Source organism: Macaca thibetana, chromosome 8, assembly GCF_024542745.1.
Source record: "Macaca thibetana thibetana isolate TM-01 chromosome 8, ASM2454274v1, whole genome shotgun sequence".
Taxonomy (NCBI): domain Eukaryota; kingdom Metazoa; phylum Chordata; class Mammalia; order Primates; family Cercopithecidae; genus Macaca; species Macaca thibetana.
Genome location: NC_065585.1, coordinates 43456770 through 43480053, shown reverse-complemented (window position 1 = coordinate 43480053; position 23284 = coordinate 43456770). Strand labels below are relative to the sequence as shown.

Here is a 23284-nt window from a genome sequence, read left to right as displayed (position 1 = left end):
CGGACCTCCTGGGCTCAAACCATCCTCCCACCTCAGCCTCCCGAGTAGCTGAGACCACAGGCATGCGCCACCACACTGGGCTAATTTTTAATTTTTTGTAGACACAGAGTCTCACTATGTTGCCCAGTCTGGTCTGAAACTCCTGGGCTCAAGTGATCCTCCTGCCTCAGCCTCCCAAAGTGTGGAAATTACAGCTGTGAGCCACTGCGCCCAGCTAGATACTGTGATTCTTAAACGGAATGAGAGAGTCCAAGATCTGTACACTGCACTCTCTGCACACTAGGGGAGCTTACTATTTAAAATAACCCAGCACTATGCCCTTTTATAACTTGAAGACTTATGGGAAGCTAGATGTAGCCTTAACACGGGAAGAACTTTATGTTCTGTGGTGTGCAACAGTAGAAGAGCAAGAGGCTGCTCTGCATAAGCGGGTTGATGGATATTGGAGATAGAGAAACAAAGGCTGAACAATCACACATCGGCAATGCTGTAAAGGTGTCTCGCAATGCGCTTTCCAAGAAATGTCAGCCTTCCAAGATGTGTTAAGATCAGAGCGATCCCATCATCAAAACAGTATTGGGAAACACTGCTTACTTTATTCCCTTCTCAAAACATCACAACGCACATGAACATATTAAAGATTCTGGTAATTCCTGCAGTAAAGAGACCTGTTGAAATCTATTTAAACCAGGTTTTCTCAAACTGGTTTGACCAGAACCCTTTTGTCACAAAACATCTACGAAAGTAGTGCCTCAAGAAAGTTCTATCTGCACTAGGACTGACTGTTACTCTGACTCCCTCTTCATCTGGACTGTTTTCTCTGTTCCTCTTTTTTTTTTCCCCAAAACACATAGCCTAGAATGCTGCTTCATGAGATTTGTCTTCCCAACGGCTTCTAAGTTTCTTCCAGACAGAGATATTGTCTTATTCATCTTTGTATGTTTTGGAGTCTAACACTTACTTTATTCAACAAACATTTGCGGACTTTATGAATAGCACAAACATGGTGCGAAATCCCTTGGCATCAGCACAGCCCTGCCTTGAAGGAGCTCACAGGACAGGTGGCAGCAGGACAGGTCAACACAGAAACACATCAGCATGAGAGTACAGAGTGTGGCTTCTGGCCAAGAGGGAGTCATAGGGATTGAACTTAACCTCCCACCTGAAGCAGCAGCAACCACAAACCCAAAAAACAATGGACATGAAACGACAGTTTACCAGATGCTGAGAACTGGGCAACAAAGGACAGTGATCCCTGAGAAAATGAAAACATGAGAGGTAAGTCCTATGTTGGCCCCGGCTTAATGACTTGAGAGAGTTTCCAAGCCACAGTGCCAGGAGCAGGGAACTATGTGATACCTGGTGGACTCACTGATGAGCAGATGGCACTGAGAGTTTGGAGACACTAAAGTGGCTAGTGATCACTGGACAGAGTAAAAGAGAAGAGAGAGTGGCACACAGGGAACTCCGGAGAGCTGTGGCAGGTCTCCCTCAAGTAGTCAGCATAGTCAGTCTACACATGGGAAGAAACTACCCAGGACTGGGAAAAAAGAACCAAGTGGAAGGATTAGAGGAAAGAGTACCTGGCCCTCCCACAAGGTCCAGAAGCGTGCCTGTTTCCGTCAGCCAGAGGGAGAGCCTCATAATTTGTGGGGCACTGGCTAGTCAGAAAGGTCTGGCCTCAGTAGTGGTAATAATCAGCGCTAGCTGAGTGCCGCTCTTGTGTCAGCTAATGAATCTGAAAAGCAAGACCGGGAAAGTTCAAACTGTTTCCAAGTAATTTAACTGTGTCTCGGAAGAAAGTTTAAGAACATTTATAGAGCTATAAAAATATCCAGCACTCAACATGGTAAAATCCTGTTGAAGAGATCATAAAGTAATTATATCTTTCAGTGGAGTTGTTCATGATTACAAAACAGCAATCTACTTGAAATTAACAACAACAACAAAAAGCATTATTATGATGGAGATCAACAACAGAGTTAAGTGCATAGGACTGGGGTGTGGGGGGCAGAGGAGACACCTCCACGGAGTGAGAGGGAGATGTGGTAAGAGTGCACTCTAGGACACCGCATGAGAAAAGGCTGTGGGATGTGAGAGGCCATGGTGACTTCTGGTATCTTCCAGCTAACATATAACTGAGGCATGGAGCATTCAAAGGTCACAAATGTGAGAGAGTCTTGAGAGAGATGGGGACCCAGTCACAAAGGCTGTTATATGCCTCATTAAGAAATTTAGACATCATTTAAAGTGAATGGGGGCCAGGCACAGTCACTCATGCCTGTAATTCCAGCACTTTGGGAGGCTGGGGCAGGCAGATCAGCTGAGGTCAGGAGTTCAAGATCAGCCAACATGGTGAAACCCCGTCTCTACTAAACATATAAAAATTAGCCGGGCATGATAGTGGGATAGAGGGTCCCACGCCCACGGAGCCTCCCTCATTGCTAGAACAGCAGTCTGCGATCTAACCGCAAGGCAGCAGTGAGGCTGGGGGAGGGGCGCCTGCCATTGCTGAGGCTTAAAAAGGTAAACAAAGCCGCTGGGAAACTCCAACTGGGTGGAGCTCACAGCAGCTCAAGGAAACCTGCCTGTCTCTGTAGACTCCACCTCTGGGGACAGGGCACAACAACAAAAGCAGCAGAAACCTCTGCAGATGCAAACGACTCTGTCTGACAGCTTTGAAGAGAGCAGTGGATCTCCCAACATGGAGGTTGAGATCTGAGAAGGGACAGACTGCCTGTTCAAGTGGGTCCCTGACCCCTGAGTAGCCTAACTGGGAGACATCCCCCACTAGGGGCAGTCTGACACCCCACACCTCACAGGGTGGAGTACACCCCTGACAGGAAGCCTCCAAAGCAAGAATCAGACAGGTACACTTGCTGTTCAGCAATATTCTATCTTCTGCAGCCTCTGCTGCTGACACCCAGGCAAACAGGGTCTGGAGTGGACCTCAAGCAATCTCCAACAGACCTACAGCTGAGGGTCCTGACTGTTAGAAGGAAAACTATCAAACAGGAAGGACACCTACACCAAAACCCCATCAGTACGTCACCATCATCATCAAAGACCAGAGGCAGATAAAACCACAAAGATGGGGAAAAAGCAGGGCAGAAAAGCTGGAAATTCAAAACATAAGAGTGCATCTCCCCCGGCAAAGGAGCACAGCTCATCGCCAGTAACGGATCAAAGCTTGATGGAGAATGACTTTGACGAGATGAGAGAAGAAGGCTTCAGTCCATCAAACTTCTCAGAGCTAAAGGAGGAATTACGTACCCAGCGCAAAGAAACTAAAAATCTTGAAAAAAAAAAGTGGAAGAATTGATGGCTAGAGTAATTAATGCAGAGAAGGTCATAAACGAAATGAAAGAGATGAAAACCATGACACGAGAAACACATGACAAATGCACAAGCTTCAGTAACCGACTCGATCAACTGGAAGAAAGAGTATCAGCGATTGAGGATCAAATGAACGAAACGAAGTGAGAAGAGAAACCAAAAGAAAAAAGAAGAAAAAGAAATGAACAAAGCCTGCAAGAAGTATGGGATTATGTAAAAAGACCAAATCTACATCTGATTGGGGTGCCTGAAAGTGAGGGGGAAAATGGAACCAAGTTGGAAAACACTCTTCAGGATATCATCCAGGAGAACTTCCCCAACCTAGTAGGGCAGGCCAACATTCAAATCCAGGAAATACAGAGAACGCCACAAAGATACTCCTCGAGAAGAGCAACTCCAAGACACATAATTGCCAGATTCACCAAAGTTGAAATGAAGGAAAAAATCTTAAGGGCAGCCAGAGAGAAAGGTCGGGTTACCCACAAAGGGAAGCCCATCAGACTAACAGCAGATCTCTCGGCAGAAACTCTCCAAGCCAGAAGAGAGTGGGGGCCAATATTCAACATTCTTAAAGAAACAATTTTAAACCCAGAATTTCATATCCAGCCAAACTAAGCTTCATAAGAGAAGGAGAAATACAATCCTTTACAGACAAGCAAATCCTGAGGGATTTTGTCACCACCAGGCCTGCCTGAAAAGAGTTCCTGAAGGAAGCACTAATTATGGAAAGGAAAAACTGGTACCAACCACTGCAAAAACAAACCAAAATGCAAAGACCATCAATACTATGAAGAAACTACATCAACTAATGGGCAAAATAACCAGCTAGCATCATAATGACAGGATCAAATTCACACATAACAATATTAACCTTAAATTGTAAATAGGCTAAATGCCTCCAATTAAAAGGCGCAGACTGGCAAATTGGATAAAGAGTCAAGACCCATCAGTGTGATGTATTCAGGAGATTCATTTCACATGTAAAGACACACATAGGCTCAAAATAAAGGGATGGAGGAAGATTTACCAAGCAAATGGAAAGCAAAAAAATAAAATAAAATAAAATTTTTGAAAACGCAGAGGTTGCAATCCTAATCTCTGATAAAAACGGACTTTAAACCAACAAAGATAGAAAAAGACAAAGAAGGGCATTACATAATGGTAAAGGGATCAACACAACAAGAAGAGCTAACTATCCTAAATATATATGCACCCAATACAGGAGCACCCAGATTCATAACCAAGTTCTTAGAGACCTACAAAGAGACTTAGACTCCCACACAATAATAGTGGGAGACTTTAACACCCCACTGTCAATATTAGACAGATCAACGAGACAGAAAATTAACAAGAATATTCAGGACTTGAACTCAGCTCTGGACCAAGCAGACCTAATAGACATCTACAGAACTCTACACCCCAATCACAGAATATACATTCTTCTCAGCACCACATCACACTTATTCTAAAATCAAACACATAATTGGAAACAAAACACTCCTCAGCAAATGAAAAAGAATGGAAATCATAACAAACAGTCTCTCAGACCACAATGCAATCAAATTAGAACTCAAGATTAAGAAACTCACTCAAAACTGCACAAGTACATGGAAACTGAACAACCTGCTCCTGAATGACTAGTGGGTAAATAATGAAATTAAGGCAGAAATAAATAAGTTCTTTGAAAACAATGAAAACAAAGACACAATGTACCAGAATCTCTGGGACACAGCTAAAGCAGTGTTTAGAGGGAAATTTATAGAACTAAATGCCCACAGTAGAAAGCAGGAAATATCTAAAATTGATACCCTAACATCACAATTAAAAGAACTAGAGAAACAAGAGCAAACAAATTAAAAAACTAGCAGAAGACAAGAAATAACTAAGATCAGAGCAGAACTGAAGGAGATAGGGACACAAAAAAAATCAAAAAATCAATGAATCAAGGAGCTGGTTTTTTGAAAAGATTACCAAAATAGATAGACCGCTAGCCAGACTAATAACGAAGAAAAGGGAGAAGAATCTAAATGACACAATAAAAAATGATAAAGGGGATATCCCCACTGATCCCACAGAAATACAAACTACCATCAGAGAATACTATAAACACCTCTATGCAAATGAACTAGAAAATCTAGAAGAAATGGATAATTTCCTGGACACTTACACTCTTCCAAGACTAAACCAGGAAGAAGTTGAATCCCTGAATAGACCAATAGCAGGCTCTGAAATTGAGGCAGTAATTAATAGCCTACCAACAAAAAAAGCCCAGGACCAGATGGATTCACAGCCAAATTCTACTAGAGGTACAAAGAGGAGCTTGCACCATTCCTTCTGAAACTATTCCAAACAATAGAAAAAGAGGGACTTCTACCTAACTCATTTTATGAGACCAGCATCATCCTGATACCAAAATCTGGCAGAGAAACAAGAAAAAAGAAAATTTCAGGCCAATATCCCTGATGAGCATTGATGTGAAAATCCTCAATAAAATACTGACAAACCGAATCCGGCAGCACATGAAAAAGTTTATCCACCACGATCAAGTTGGCTTCATCCCTGGGATGCAAGGCTGGTTCAACATATGCAAATCAATGAACATAATCCATCACATAAACAGAACCAATGACAAAAATCACATGATCATCTCAAGAGATGCAGAAAAGGCCTTCGATAAAATTCAAAACCCCTTCATGCTAAAAACACTCAATAAACTAGGTATTAATGGAACATACCTTAAAATAATAAGACCTATTTATGACAAATCCACAGCCAATATCACACTGAATGGGCAAAAGCTGGAAGCACTCCCTTTGAAAACTGGCACAAGACAAGGATGCCCTCTCTCACCATTCCTATTCAACATAGTATTGGAAGTTCTGGCCAGGGCAATCAGGCAAGAGAAAGAAATAAAGGGTATTCAAATAAGAAGAGAGGAAGTCAGATTATCTCCGTTTGCAGAGGATGACATGATTGTATAATTAGAAAACCCCATTGTCTCAGCCCCAAAACTCCTTAAGCTGATAAGCAACTTCAGCAAAGTCTCAGGGTACAAAATCAATGTGCAAAAATCACAAGCATTCCTATACACCAGTAATACACAGAGAGCAAAATCATGAGCAAACTCCCACTCATAATTGCTACAAAGAGAATAAAATACCTAGGAATACAACTTAGAAGGGATGTGAAGGACCTCTTCAAGGAGAATGACAAACCACTGCTCGAGGAAATAAAAGAGGATATAAAAAAATGGAGAAACATTCCATGCTCATGGTATGAAGAATCAATATCATGAAAATGGCCATACTGCCCAAAGTAATTTATAGATTCAATGCTCTTCCCATCAAGCTACCATTGACTTTCTTCACAGAATTAAAAAAGTACTTTAAATTTCATATGAAAGCAAAAAAGAGCCTGTATAGCCAAGACAATTCTAAGAAAAAGAATAAAGCTGGAGTCATCATGCCACCTGACTTCAAACTATACTACAAGGTTACAGTAACCAAAACAGCATGGTACTGGTACCAAAACAGATATATAGACCAATGGAACAGAACAGAGGCCTCAAAATTAATACCACACATCTACAATCCTCTGATGTTTGACAAACCTGACAAAAACAAGAAATGGGGAAAGGATTCCTTACTTAATAAATAGTGTTGGGAAAACTGGCTAGCCATATTCAGAAAACTGAAACTGGACCCCTTCCTTACACCTTATACAAAAATTAACTCCAGATAGATTAAAGATTTAAATGTAAGACCTGAAACCATAAAAACCCGAGAAGAAAACCTAGGTAATACCATTCAGGACATAGTCTTGGGCAAAGACTTCATGATGAAAACACCAAAAGCAATGGTAACAAAAACCAACATGGACAAATGGGATCTAATTAAACTAAAGAGCTTCTGCACAGCAAAAGAAACTATCATCAGAGTGAACAGGCAACCTACAGAATGAGAGAAAATTTTTGCAATCTATCCATCTAACAAAGGGCTAATATCCAGAATCTACAAAAAACTTAAACAAATTTACAAGAAAAAAACAACCCCATCAAAAACTGGGCAAAGTATATAAACAGACACTTCTCAAAAGAAGACATTTATGTGGCCAACAAACATATTAAAAAAAGCTCATCATCACTGGTCATTAAAGAAATGCAAAGCAAAACCACAATGATATACCATTTCATGCCAGTTAGAATGGTGATCATTAAAAAGTCAGGAAACAACAGATGCTGGAGAGGATGTGAAGAAATAGGAATCCTTTTACACTATTGGTGGGAACATAAATTAGTTCAACCATCGTGGAACACAGTGTGGAGATTCCTTAAGGATCTAGAAATAGAAATACCATTTGACCCAGAAATCCCATTACCGGGTATATGCCCAAAGGATTATAAATCATTCTACTATAAAGACACACACACACGTATATTTATTGCAACACTATTCACAATAGTAAAGACTTGGAACCAACCCAAATGCCCATCAATGTTAGACTGGATAAAGAAAATGTAGCACATATACACCATAGAAATACTATGTAGCCACAAAAAAGAATAATTTCGTGTCCTTTACAGGGACGTGGATGAAGCTGGAAACCATCATTCTCAGCAAACTAACACAGGAACAGAAAACCAAACACCGCATGTTCTCACTTATAGGTGGGAACTGAACTATGAGAATATATGGCACAGGGAGGGGAACAACACACACCGGGGCCTGTTGCGGGGTGGTGGGCAAGGGGAGGGATAGCATTAGGAGAAATACCTAATGTAAATGATGGGTTGATGGGTGCAGCAAACCACCATGGCACATGTATACCTATGTAACAAACCTGCACATTCTGCGCTTGTATCCCAGAACCTAAAGTATAATTTAAAAAAAAAGAAAAAAGTATAAAAAATAAAATAAACACATGAATGTAAAAATGTTCATTTGAGGTCCTAAAAATAAATCTGCATATGGTTTTGCTCATTCACCCAGATGTTGATCTAGCACAAAAATATTTTCTTTAAAAAGGAACACAGCTGCATTTTGGCATATGTGGCAGACTGAATGATGGCCCCCAAAGACGTCTACATCCAAATCGCTGAAACCTGTGAATACATTAACTTGTACAGGAAGACAAACTTTGCAGATGTGATTACATTAAGAATATTGAGAGGGAAGGAAAAATTCCCCTGAATTATTCACATGGTCCCAGTGAAATCCCAGGATCTTTTTAAGTGGAAGAGAAAAGCAGAGTAAAATACACAGAGGACGGCAGCCTGAGAAGGACTCAATCTGCTGTTGCTGCCTTTGAAGATGGATGAAGAGGGCCATCGGCCAAGGAACTCAGTAAGCTTCTAGAACTGGGGAAAGGCAGGAGAAAGAATTCTCCCCAACAGCCTCCAGAAGGAACACACCCCTGAGGAAACCTTAGTTTTAGCCCAATGAAACTGATTTCAGACTTCTGACCTCAAGAACTATAAGATAATAATTGTGTTTTTAAGCGACTGGCTTTCTCAAACATTGTTATAGCCGCCAGAGGGGAACTAATCTGGTATGATTCAGAGCTACACAGAATCCACAGTAGTCCCATAAATTTTAGAGTTTTTCCCTATCAAATGTTATGAAATACAAAACAATTTCAGCTTGTCACTACAAGCACTATTCTGTGGATACTAAAGCTAAACCATAGGAAGCAATGTCAGGGAAGAGCAACTAGAAAATTCATGAGTTGGAGTCCTACACCCCATTCATTGTCAAGCTTAATTAATTATAAACTTGTTTTCACCCCAGTCTTCACCCAGACCAGTTACTGGTGTTTGTAGGTGAACAATCATAAATTTGTATTTTTCATTAAATTGCTTGAATTTCTCAGTTGTGGAGGGACATGGATTCAGCTAAGAATGTATGTATCAACACTTGTTATCAAGTTACAGGTGTTAACTCATATTAACAAATAGAACCTTAATTTGTTGATGGTTCTCCTGGTCCATAGCTTGCCCCTAACTCATCACTTTCTAACAGATATTTAGAAAAGCACAAAACAGAAACTTGACAGTGACTCCTCTGAAGCAAAGGATCATTCTCCTAAGTGCTGCAGACCAGCCACAAGAAAGAAAAGACGGCCAGACACAGGCACAAAGCTTCCCGCAGCAGTCACAAGGCTTGAGGAGTGTGGCTTTTCAAAGAGGGAGCGGAAAAAAAGAAAAAAAAAAATAGAATGGGAAGCTCTGTGAGATCCTGCAGTAAATTCCAATTTATCCAGAATGATTGAAAGCAGGGAGATTAGCATAAGAATGTGGCAGAATACATGAATTGTCAGTTTGCAAAGTAGCAGAATAGAATAACATAGCCCTTAATAAGAAAATGGTTCTAAGTTTAATTTAATCTCTTTGATGATTTGGAAGTGACCTCAGGGTGCTACAATATTTCCTTTCTGTGGTCCTGAATATTAATCATCAGGACTTAGCGCTCTAGAAAACAGTTTAAGAAATTCAAGCTTTCCTCTGCAGGCTTCTTAAGAGCCATGAGTATCTGAGCATTTCGTAAGGAATGGGTGTCCTTACAGTTATAGCCTGGAAACACTGTGGGCCTGTGAATGGCCTGATATGCTTTATAGTGAAGAAAATGCCTCTGGGAGGCTGATGCACCTTCTTTTTGTTTTATTTATTTCATTTCATTTATTTATTTTTCCAAAAGACATTGCCCCAAAGCACCTCCCTTCTGACGATCACTTTTTACATTCCTTAGCAAATGTGGTGGAGTGAAGTCAACAGGGGTTGGGTGGGGGTCAATTCGTGCCTTCTGTATATTCTCTGCAATTCTCTCTGTCTCTTGCCCAAATTGGATTCCACAGAAAAGGGACAGTGTCCATTTTCCTCCCTATACTATTTGCTCAGGGCCGAGTTCTTAGCAGGGAGTGTTGATTTCATCAGCCTACGAGGACTAAAGGTTCCTCCCTGCCTCAGCATCTGCATCTTCATCAGTACTGATCACAAAACCATTGACCAACAGCAGCCAGGACCACTGGGCAAAAGTGTTGAGCAGGAGCTAACATGGTGCTGTAAACCAAAAAATAAAATTCTAAGGCTCCCCCAATCATCTGAATGAAACCCTCCTCTTAGCCAAGGGCATGCTAAAGTTAACCTGAAAAACGTGCTCAGGCCATGATGGAAGGGGTATTGGACATGCGTCATTATACCCTCCTCCCTCTTGGAATTCAGGAAAAGCCCACCGGTATTAACAGCAACACAGATCTTACATCTGATAAGAACTATTTCCAAGCTATTCTCTCTGAAGCCTGCTACTTAGAGTCTTCATCTGTATGATAAAACCTTGGTCTCCACAACCACTAATCATAATCTAGACATTCCTTTTTATTGATCATAACTCTTACAACCAATTGCCAATTGGAACATTTTTAAATGCACCTATGACCTGGGAGTCCGGCTGTCCCCAGCATTCACATTGCCCCACCCTTCTAGATGGAACCAATGTACATCTCACATGTATTTGATTGATGTTTCATGTCTCTCTAAAATGTACAAAACTAGGCTGTGCCCCAATCACCTTGGGCGTATGTTCTTAGGACCTCTTGAGGGCTGTGTCACAGGGCATTGGTCATTCATATTTGGCTCAGAATAATACATCTCCAAATGTTTTGCAGTGTTTGACTCTTTTCATCGGCAGTGTCTAATGAGATTTTTTTTTCTTAGATTTCAGTCATGAAGCAATTCTCTTCAAATGGAGAATGTACTCATCCCTTTCACTACAGAGGTGTGGAGCATAGCACTCCCAGATTTAAAGAAAAGAACACAAATAACACTAATTAAAATGTGTCATTTTTTTTCTTTTTTTCTTTTTTTTGAGATAGAGTCTCACTCTGTCACCCAGGCTATAGTGCAATGTCATGGTCTCAGCTCACTGCAAACTCTGCCTCCCGGGTTCAAGCAATTCTCCTGCCTCAGCCTCCCAAGTAGCTCAAGTAGTTGGGGCTACAGGCATGAGCCACGACACCCAGCTACCTTTTTTTTTTTTTTTTTTTTTTTTGAGATGGAGCTTCGCTTTTGCTGACCAGGCTGGAGTGCAATGGCCTGATCTTGGCTCACCACAACCTCCACCTCCCGGGTTCAAGTGATTCTCCTGCCTCAGCCTCCCAAGAAGCTGGGATTACAGGCATGCGCCACCACACTGGCTAATTTTGTATTTTTAGTAGAGATGGGGTTTCTCCATGTTGGTCAGGCTGGTCCTGACCTCAGGTGATCCGCCCGCCTCGGCCTCCCAAAGTGCTGGGATTACAGGCGTGAGCCACTGCACGCGGCCAATTTTTGTATTTTTAGTAGAGATGGGGTTTGGTCAGGTTGGTCTCAAATTCCTGACCTCAAGTGATCCACCTGCTTCAACCTCCCAAAGTGCTAGGATTATAGGCTTGAGTCACTGCACCCAATCTTAATCACCTTTTAAATTTTAATGTAATTCTAATTTTTATTTAATTAGCAGAGATTAAGAAAAATTAGACAAGTGCAAGGATATGGAAACATCCATCACACACTTTGGAAAAACAATTTTCAGAGTGCATCCAGAGCCTTGGAAATGTCTCATATCCTTTGGCCCAGTAATTGCACTTTTGGGAATTTGTTCTCAGGGAATAATCCTGAATGTAGAAACACTTTATTCACAATAATTATTGATTTGTTTTATTTTTAAAAGTTATAGCATTATGTATAACAATAAAAACTGAAAACAACCTAAACACCTAACAATGGGGAACATTAAGCAAATTATAATATATGGTAGGACTCTTATGCGGCCATTAAAATATCTGTACTCAAAGTTGTTAAAATTTGACAAATACCTTTGTTATTAAGTGAAAATGACAAGACAGAAAACTTCATCCACATAATGAAATCAATTAGATATTTCTAGATGTATGAAAATAGGGCCAGGAAAGATGTATTAAAAAATTATTAGTAGAGATTCTCTTTGTGGGTAGGGTAGAATTATGAATAAGTTTTTCTGTTTATCTGTTATGTTTTTCTATACTGCCTTGTTTGTGCAACAGACATTGTATTTTTCATAAGTTTATTCTCAGAGGAAGGGAGGGATCTTTTTTTGTTTGTTTGTTTCAAAATCTTCATCTCTGAATAATTAATTTAACACAACTTGTTCAGATAGTTACTGCTCTAGGTGAAGGAACAACCACTGGTGGCCCAACAAGAAAGGAGAAGTAGTTGGCAGATCCTGGAGCACTTCCGATGAGTCAGGGTCATTTCGAATGCCTGCTTCTGCATCCCACCCAAATATGAACTGTCCCATTAACTGTGCACATGGGTTTAGTCCTACTGTCCTGGGAGCAGGCCCTGGACTTCAGCTTCAAGGCTCCATAACAGTTCATCTTGCAGGCCTCCATTTCCATAACCAAATTCCCTGGGGTTTGCTGTAGGCCACTGCACCCACATCCCACCCTCTCCTGTAGCTTAGTCCTTTTTGTCTCCTTGTGTTACGTCCCCTCACCCATCCAGCACCCCAACAGTTCTCTCAGGGGTTGTAGCTCCACTTCTGCAGGACCCAGATGTCCTGGAATGAGGGCTGGCTTCTAAAATGAGCCCTCTAGGAAGCCAAAGGCCCGCTCCCGTGGCCCTGCTGTCTGCTGCCAAATGCTCTCCCATTGTGCCTCACTTGCCTGCCAAGACAGGGAGCGACTGCCAGCATCCCTGGTGCTGCCCACCCACCCAGTCCTTTTTGTTCCTTGCAGGTGAGGCTCTCCTGGTCCTCTCCTGAGTCCTGTCTCTGTCTCCTTATGTTTTCTCTGGGTCCCACCCACTGCTGAGCCACCTGTCATTGCCATGACTCTAGCTCCTTACCCTGCTTGCCTACCTCCCCAAGTTTGCTGGGGTCCCACAAGGAAAATGTAGCCAATGCTAGGGCCCCTCCCCCTGTTATGTTCAGGAAACTGACTCTGGGAGAGTGATTTGGGGAGTAAAATGGAGTGTCTCTTACTAAAATGACCTAGGCCTCAGTGCTACAGTGTTTGTACTTCTGATGGAATGGAGCCTGGAGCCCAGATCCCTGCACTTATTCGAGACTCTAGTAAAGTTGTGAATAAATAATGATGATGATGGTGAACTTTCCATATGACTGGCACTGTGCTAACCATTTAGCATGGAGAGTCACACCTAATCTTAAAATAACCCCATGCTATAGGAGAGTACAACTGATAGTTCCATTTTATAGCTGAGGATACTAAGGCTCGTGTAGGTGAACTAACTTGGTCAAAGTGACTGAAAGATGCAAGATTTGAACTCAGGTCAGAGTTTTGTCATTAACCCCCAGTCTGGGGGATATAACCCCAAAGGATCTGGGTCCAGGCAGGTCATTGCAATAAGTTGATGGAGTGGCCACAATGAATGTGGCCCAAAAAGTATATGTCCATCTGCAGTGTAAGGGTCACCACAAAGTATCAGGTGACTTGTAACAGGCCAGATTCTGAGCCCAGTGTGTCCAGAGGTTCTGAGTTTTTCAAGAGATGCCAACCAGGGTGGATTTTTATGTGCAGTCTCCCCACACTGTAATGCAGGTTAAATTGTTCAAACATACAGGGTGGGCCAAATGAAGTGTCCTGGTCACTCACCCGTTTGCAACCTCTGCACTGTGCTATACTGCGCACCTTCCAATTCTTACTTGAGATACATGTCCTTCTTTTTATAAAGGGCTCAGGCTACGTACCTGCACGATCTCTAGCATCTCTGCCTTGCTGATATAGCCATTTCCATCCAGGTCGTACATGCTGAAGGCCCACTTCAGCTTCTGCTCCAGCTTCCCCCTGGAAGTTACACTCAGGGCGATGATGAATTCTCTAAAGTCTATTGTCCCATCTCCATTTGCATCGAAGGTGCGGAAGACATGCTCTGCAAATTTGGAAGCATCCCCATAAGGGAAAAAGTTCCCATATATTTTCTTAAACTCTTCCATTGACAAATGTCCACTGGGGCAGTCTCTCAAGAAGCCTTTATACCATTCCTGGATCTCATGCTCTGTAAAGTCTGTGCTTTCCAGCAAGTCCTGCATGACCTCCGGGCGCAGCTTGCTGTTCTGTTTCCCCATCCTGGCGGCAAGAATTCAGCTGCAGATAGAAAAGAAAACATATATAACTTGTAGAGCTGCTCTTTAGGGCTGCATTTTATAATTTGTGATTGTTCCTTTGGGAAGAAGAAAAAACAAACAAATAAACTCTATACGAGTCCAATAACACTGTCTAGGTTTTGCAACATACTGGTCAGCCAAACAAAATAATAGAAAGATAGGCCAGTACAGGATGCACAGCAGAATTATAACTGACCAGAAAATGAATATTTCTTTTATACAGAGCCATCCTGAAAGCAAAAGGTTCAGAGAGAGGGTGAGGTAGAGGGAAGTGAGGGCAAGGAAGGAGAGATAGAGGAGGGAGGGAGGGAGAATTAATCGCTTACTTAATTTTGACATCAATTTGCCAGAGGTTGAGCTTAAATTTAAGAAGGCTGGGGTTCTGAGAGCTAATCCAGGTATTAGCAGGGAAAAGTAAAGGAAAGGAGGAAGAGAGAGACCAAGGGAAATCATTTAGCAGGTTTTATTGCTAGAATATTTCCAAGTAAAATGCTGCTTGGATACCTTCTGAATATTATAAACACAGACATGAAGACGGAAAATGGAAGCAAACCTGTCTAATACCAGCAAACTCTACCATGCTAGTTCAGTGATTTAAATGCATGGAATAAATCACTGACAATGTTGGGATTTCATAGTAAAGATGATGCATCATAAAGTTATGTCTTATGATTTTGGCTTATGAAATAGGCCAAACGTTTCTCTTTAAAATACAAATAACTTTGCATTTTCCTATCATAGCAGTAGCACATATCTATAGCAAAATAGTAAAACAGTGATACATAAAGAAAAAAATTAGCATCAGTTCAAATACTAACCCTTAGAGATAACAACTGCCAGATGTTGATATGTGTTCTTCCAGATTTTTTGTATGTGTACTTAAATATGCTGTTAATATATATTTCCATACATTTACATTTTAAAAACACAAGAATGCACACCTTTTTGTTATCTATTTTTAAACTTAATATGATGTGGAAAATAAAGGCAACTTTTACTAGGTGGGGAAATATCTGTAATTATTATTGACCTTGGGGTAAAATGCCACTTTGATATTTAAAGCTACTCTCTTAAAGAATGATTTATTTTTGGCCAGGCACGGTGGCTCATGCCTGTAATCCCAGCACTTTGGGAGGCCAAGGCAGGTGGATCACAGGTCAGGCCATCCTGGCAAACAAGGTGAAACCCCGTCTTTATTAAAAATACAAAAAAATTAGCTGGGCATGGTGGCAGGACCTGTAGTCCCAGCTACTTGGGAGGCTGAGGCAGGAAAATGGCATGAACCCAGGAGGCAGAGCTTGCAGTGAGCTGAGATTGTACTACTGCATTCCAGCCTGGGTGACAGAGCGAGACTCAGTCTCGAAAAAAAAAGAATGATTTATTTTCCTGAGTATAGAAAGCACCATTTCTTCAAAACCAAACTTAAGTTATTTTCTCAATGCATAAAAAGTGCTTCTCATTTGTAGTGCTTTTGCACTAGAGACAAATTGGCTCAACATTTGGCTCTCAGTTACCAGTGTGTTTCTGGTTCTGAGGATGCAGAATAAGGCGTGGCCCCTTCTCCCTAAGTGCACCTAGCTGTGTGTGCAGGGGATGGTGGTGACAGTGAGGGGACAATATGACAGATATGCCACAGAATAGACAGTGGATTTGGCGAGAGTACCTGAAAAAGATGCCCAACCCAAAGGGGGCATGGGTGCTCTCAGGGAAGCTTTTTTGGAGGAGGTGATATATGAGATTAGTTCCTAATTCCCAAGGTATGTGATTTAAGTGTGGTCAAGATAAACCCCTTCTCAGGCCGGGCGCGGTGGCTCACGCCTGTAATCCCAGCACTTTGGGAGGCCGAGGCGGGCGGATCACAAGGTCAGGAGATCGAGACCATCCTGGCTAACACTGTGAAACCCCGTCTCTACTAAAAATGCAAAAAAATTAGCCGGGCAAGGCGGCGGGCGCCTGTAGTCCCAGCTACTCGGGAGGCTGAGGCAGGAGAATGGCGTGAACCCGGGAGGCGGAGCTTGCAGTGAGCCGAGATCGCGCCACTGCACTCCAGCCTGGGCGACTAAGCGAGACTCTGTCTCAAAAAAAAAAAAAAAAAAAAAAAAAAAAAAAACCCCTTCTCAAAAAAAAAAAAAAGTTCTGCACTTGTATTTTACATTTTTCCTCTATTGGGGAAAAAACAAAACAAAACAAAACAAACTTGAAAGCAAGGCTTAGAAAAATTACGGAATACCTGAAAGACAGCATATCTCCATTTTAATAATGATTGTCAATCTTCTTTGCGATTTCAGCCATTGGGGGCTTGTTTCTGTCTGCCTTCTGCTACACGGTCAGACCCCTGAGGCAGAGTCTCCACTGGGGCTGCTTCGTCTTGCTAGGGCCCACCACAAATGGCGTTTGGTGAAAGAATGAATTAATGAAGGCATGACTGAGAAAAATGATTGATAGAAAGGTAACTACAACGTGGAAACATGGAATAATCTTGGAAAAGGAGGCTTATTGCCAGAAACAAGGGGGCTTGGTTTTCAGGATGCTATTTTACACACTGAAAACTATCTGGTGGTTAAGACTTGAGCTTAGGACCTCTTGTATTGAATTTAGTGAGGCCTGTCTGGTGACCTCACTAAAAATAAACTTCTACAGGGTGGTATTTGTATCTTACACTGCTCAAACTGCTTTCATAATACTCATGGTTCAGATAATGACCAGCAAGCCTCATTCATTGCCAAGTTTATTGATTTTGTTTTCTGACTTCTGCACTGGAGGCAGAAGCTGCCCTGCTCATATGCAGGCATCCAAAGGGACGGGAGTATGGGGCACCACACTTATGAGTATGGCCAACTGCTGTAGGAAGGAACTTACTTTTTGAGTTCCCTCCAGCCTTTTATTTTTTAAGACTCTGTCACTCAGGCTGGAATGTGGTGGTGCAATCATGGCCCACTGCAGCCTCAAACTCTTGAGCTCAAGCAATCCTCCTGCCTCAGCCTCCCAAATAGCTGGTATTACAGGTGTGCGCCACCATGCCTGGCTAAATTTTTAATTTTTTGTAGAGACAGGGGTCTCACTTTGTTGCCCAGACTGGTCTCAGACTCCTGGGCTCATGCCATCCTCCAAAGTGCTGGGATTGCCAGCAGGAGCCACCACGCTCGGCCCAGAGTTCCCTCTTTGGGCAGAATCAAGCAAACACCGTTTTATGCAAAAGCGAAATTAAACTACAACTCAAATGGAGAACAAATGGAATTTATAAATTGAACAGTCTAATATCTTTCACTTCCCTCTGTGTCCTTTTTTTCCTTTGGAGATTAAGAAAAACAAAGTTACAGAGGCTGGTTTGTATTAGAATTGTGAAGCTGTCATTTAGTTGCTAAGTTGGCAATTTGCCTGCGGCCAGAATTCAGAAACATCCGGTAATACATAATACCCAGCTTTCTAGAGCTCTGAAACATTTTATGGAATTTACAAGTAAGTTCAAGTTTTCCTTTTGGGGAGTTCTTTAGAATATATCTCTTCGGGTGGTTTTCAATCAAATCACCATTATTACAGTTTGCGCAAATTGCTGCTTGCCTGATCTTGGGGAAAAATGCCATTTTGATATTCAAATCTATTCTCTTAAAGAATGATTTATGTCTCCAATGTATAAAGTACTATTTCTTCACAACCAAACTTAAGTGCCTTTCCCAATGTTTAAAAAGTGCTTCAAATTTATTAGCTGCTTTAGCACTAGAAACAAATTGCCTCAACATTTTGGCGAAGTGTCCCACTGAGACTGATCTGTAGGCAGCTATTTTTTGGTAAACAGTAATTAAACCACATTTACAAACTCATCAGCACAGAAAGGCCATAACACAAACAAGGCAGAAAAGCATGGAATAAGTTATTGGGAAAACGAGTGTTCACAATTAAGCCTAGAATTCATTTTAGTAGATAACGACAAACACTTTACTAAGTATGAGGACTAAACTTGAGACACCATCTGGACTTGGTTAGATGGTACAACAAAAATCTCAGGGGACATTTGACAGAGTTTCATTCCTTAGGTGGCGAGGAGGAAGACAGAGGAAAGCCTGACAATGCCTTTTTCTTTGGGAAAACAGGAATTTCTGCTAGTTTGAGTTGAAGGGATGGGGCAGGATAACATTAGGGAAATGCTACGGTAATTAGCAGTCAAGAGAAAAACAGTTTGGAGACAAAAGTTGCACCTTGGGTCAAATCGTTTTCATAACTCCAATCAGTCATTAAAACATTTATTTTGTGCTAGTTGAACAGAGGTATGATGGGCTATCTTTTAATAATTTTTTCTCTGCATATTATTTTACCATCACCATTTACATTTACTTTTCAGGTATCAGAGACTTAGTGCTTTAAGTAGCAAATTACCTAAATTATGAACACAAATTTTCAAAAAACAAAATTGAGCTCATAATTACCAAGTGTATATACACAGTGCAGAAGACGAAACAAACTGAATTAGCATATCTTTCTCTTTTCTAAAGTTCCTATGAAGAACTTAAGACTCTTCTATACTATCAATCTATTCTGTACATTTAAAATAGCACTTGTTTTTATTTAAATAGTCAAAAACATAATGGCTTACACTTTTGTAAGACTAACCAATGAAAAAGGACTCCAATTCTAAACCAATCCCTGAAACCAAAGCATTCAAATACTTTAACATTAGTTCAATATTTCTACAGAGCACAATAAGGTTTTCACAAATAGTAACTCAAAGTTTTGTCTTTATTTTTAATAATGGGAATAGCCTACAATTCAGATAAACCCACAAATTCATATGGCCTTATCAACAGCAGTAATGTTAATATAAACGATGTTAATTCAGTTATCTTAGGGGACTTACCATACCATTAACCTATTTATAGAACGAACATGTTTCTATGAAAGCTAATATATCTTTTCATGTTTGTTGTTAAATGTGCTACAACAGAACTATAGGTAGAATCCCATTCTTCTTAAGTAACAATCTGTAAGCCAATTCTACACAATTAAGGCAGTTTTATAATCTAAAATAGTGATGCTAATACTGGTTCAGTAAACTAGATTTACTAATTTAAGAATCCTAAGAAATTACATATATGTGATTTTTTCAGACATCCACGTTAAACTACCAACTAATCAATCTGTGGAACTGTTGTTCTCTGCTCACACTTACCATTCTTGAATGACCATAAAGTGGACAACGCTAACATTTTTTCTAATCACAGTTTTTCTCATAAGTGACTAGATGATATTTTACCATTTCTAAGAGAAAACAATGAGACCTACTTAGTCTGCATGGGCTGGTGGAAACTACAATCAGAATGCAAAGACAAATCTTCAAGTGACTCAAAAATGTTTGTAGATAACTCAGAATATAGTCTGTTGGGAACTGTGGCACATTGGCCTCCTGGATGTCCCTCTGGATGAACACTGGAAAAACACTAGAACAGAAATGCTTGGCTTCAAAGCCTCACTCAATTGTTTACTAGCTGGTGGGTAATTCACTTCACATTTCGGTGCCCCTCAGTTTTCTCATCTGTAAAATGAGTTTAATGATATGAGTTCATCTCTTATTGATTCGATGTGAGAGTTAAATGAGACAGTCAAACATGTAAAGCTCTGGCATTCAGTCAGGGCCAGGTGCTGCCATAAATGAAAACGATGCCTTATCCTAAATGATCTTTCATGTGACATCCTATTGAACTTTCACAACCTGTGTGCTAGGCAGGCAGGCTTTCTCTATCTCATAAGCAGACAAATGAAAACTCAGAGGCTGGGTGACTTATCCCAGGTGACACTGCTTGTAAATGAGAGAGCCGAACTGTCAATGTGGGCTGATGCGTGGTTGCCTAGTGGTTTTAGCCCTATGCTTTACTACTTCCAAGGACAAAGCATTTATAGAGATTAAGACAACAGTCCATAAAAAGTTAGAGAGAAGTAGTGAAGAAGGAGGAGACAACCTCCTATTGGAAATCATTCATTCCACAAACAGGCACTAAGTGTGTCTACTGGGGGTGAGGCACTCTTAGGCACCGGGGATTCAGCAGGGAGCATCACAGGCAAAGCCCCCGTTTTCATGGTGATATGGACACGAGGCAGGGAAATACTGGGTAGAAGAGGGCGGTTCCCTGGCAAAGGCCCCACCCTCAAGCCTGGAAATCACGGCCCTAAATAAGAACTGTTATCCCTGTTTTCCCACCCAAATGTTACATTTTTGGCCTGCATTGCCCCCCATCCTGTGCCTATATAAACCCCAGACCTCAGATGGCAGAGAGACAAGCGGCTGAACATCAAGCGAGAAGCAGCAACTGAGCATCAGAGACTATGGATAGACATGGCTTAACTTCAGACAGCATGACTTCAGAGAGGAGCCCGGCCAGAGACAGAGGGCTCTGGGGAAAGATCGCCTTCTTCCTGCACCATCCCCTTTCCAGCTTCCCTTCTGGTGAGAGCTGCTTCTGCTGCTTAATAAAATCCTCCACATTCATCACCTTTTGAACCATTCATGTGACCTGATTTTTCCTGGACGCCAAACAAGAACCTGGGTACCAAGATGGCAGGGTGTAAAAGACTGTCACCCTGACTCTCCACTGAGCTGGTTAACACTTGGCCATCTGCAGACAGCAACTGCTAAAAGAAGATTAATTGTAAAACACCACTAGATACTTCTGTGGGGCTGGAGCCCAAAAGGGCTCACCTCGGGCCCATACCTTCCTGCCTGCATGCTCCCCCTCTCACAGGGGGTTTGAGCATGGTGTCCAAGGAAGCAAGCCACACCCCTGTTGCAAGTCCCACAAAGGGGTCAAGGGAGCTCTCCCATCTCCATGGCACTTACAGTCTAGTGGCAATAGACATATAATACATGAAATAAATAAGCGAAATGATAGATGAAGACGTGCCATGGAGACAAGTAAAGAAGAGAAGGGAGTGGTGAAATGCCTGCAGTGGGTGAACGGGTGCTGGAATTTTGAATAAGAAGCCAGGGGAAGCCCCACTGAGAAAGCAACATTGGGAAAAGACCAGAGGAAGTGAGGCAGGTCGCCATGGAGATATCTGTAAGAAGACTCTTTGAGGAGCAAGAACAGTGAATGAGAGGGATCTAAGCTGGAGGCATGCCTAGCATGATCCAGAATGTGGCTGGAGTAGAGGGCATGAGGTGGGAGAGGAGATGACATCAGCACCATCATAAGGGACAAGGTGATGTGGAACCTGGAGGTGACTGTAGGGACTTTCTGCTTTCACTCTGATTGAGGCCAAGCCAGTGTAGGGTTTTTAGCAGAGATGTGATAGAGCTGATTTATATCCTAGCAGGACCACTCCGACTGCTGTGCTGAGTGTAAACTAAACAAGAAAAGGGCAGAGCCAGGAAGACCAGTTAGGATGTCCATGCAATGATCCAGGCAAGAGGTGATGGTGGCGGGAACCAGGGTGGTATCAGCAGAAAAGGGCACCTGGTTGTATTTGGGGTACAGCTTGAAGGTAGAGCCAACAGGCTTGGTTGATGGTTCATATGTAGGATGTGAAAAAAGAGAACAGTGCAGCATAGCTCCAAGGTTTGGGCCTGAGCAACTGTAAGGATAAAGTTGACATTTATAGAAATGGGGAAAATGCAAGAGAAGCAGGGCTTTTGGATGAGGCATGAGTATCAATATTTAGTTGTACATGTGTTAACCCTGAGATGTCTATTACACATCAGTTGGAGATGTCAAGCAGGCACTTGAATACATAAGTCTATAGGTAGAGGAAGAGGTTCAGTGAGGCGATATAAATCTGGTAGTCATCAGTATATAGATAGAGTTCAAAGCCAAGGACTGAATGAGTGCACCAGGGACGTGAATGTGGATAGAAAAGCACCGAGGAAGTGGATATGTATACTGTTTCTACCCAAACACCAGAAGACAGCACCAAGGAAATCAATGTAGATCAAGGACTGAGCCTTTGATCATGTGGCATTTAGACTCTGGGAGATGAGAAGGAGCCAGTAAAAGAGAATAAGAAGGAACAGCCAGTAAAGTAGGTAGACAAACACAAGGAAGCTAAAACCATGCCCTCTTCAATGTTGTGTCCGTCATGCCCAGTTCAAGGCTGGACATTGAAAGCTCTCAATATAACAAAACAAGTAAGAAGTGGAGCTCTTGGTATTTTCTCTGAATCTTGTGCTCTCCCCAGCCCGAACCCCAACCTGCCTCATCTCAGTGAAGAACACCATCTTCCACCCAACTGCTCTCTCCAAAGCCCTGAGGCCCATCCGTGATTTCTTTCACTTTTGTTCCATCAGCAAGCTGTTGGATCCACGTCCAAAATTTGTCTTAAATCCATTCACTTCTCGCCATTTCCATTGTCAGCACCTCAATACAAACTATTATCTCCTACCTGATCTTCTGCAACAACTCTCTCACAGAAATCTCACTTTTCACTCATCTTCCCTCTCCCTACTCCTTGTCCCAATCTATTCAGCCTCCAAGAGTAATGAGTAACCTTTTATAAAATATTTTCATTTTTTTAGAGACAGGGCCTCACAATGTCACCCAGGCTGGAGTGCAGCGCCTATTCACAGGCAAGATTGTGCTGCACTAGCACGCTACAACCTCGAATTCCTGGATCAAGCAATTCTCCTGCCTCAGCCTCCTGTGTAGCTGGGACTACAGATGCATACCACCATGCCTAGCATAAAAGTATCTTCTTAAAAACACTAATGAGACTATGTCAATCCTTTGCTTAAAGTTCTATGAAGTCTTCTCATGCGCTTAGAATAAAGTTAGAATTCCCTCTTTGGCTCGCAAGACTCTGCGTGAGCTGGCCCTGGGCCATCTCTGACTTAC

At 41.8% G+C, this 23284-nt stretch overlaps 2 protein-coding genes across 9 annotated transcripts in view; both read right to left on the bottom strand.

Annotated features, from left to right (window-relative positions):
- Window positions 1-23284, bottom strand: part of NCALD (neurocalcin delta) — a 448039-nt gene that overhangs the window by 11160 nt on the left and 413595 nt on the right. For all 6 annotated transcript variants that reach the window (XM_050800727.1, XM_050800726.1, XM_050800729.1 and 3 more), the window contains one exon: window positions 14055-14451. In XM_050800727.1, coding sequence (XP_050656684.1) covers window positions 14055-14432 — 378 coding nt within the window. In that variant the 5' untranslated portion in view covers window positions 14433-14451. The remainder of the gene's footprint in view (window positions 1-14054; window positions 14452-23284) is intronic.
- ZNF706 (zinc finger protein 706) overlaps window positions 1-23284 on the bottom strand; it is a 664654-nt gene that overhangs the window by 507233 nt on the left and 134137 nt on the right. The window lies entirely within an intron of this gene.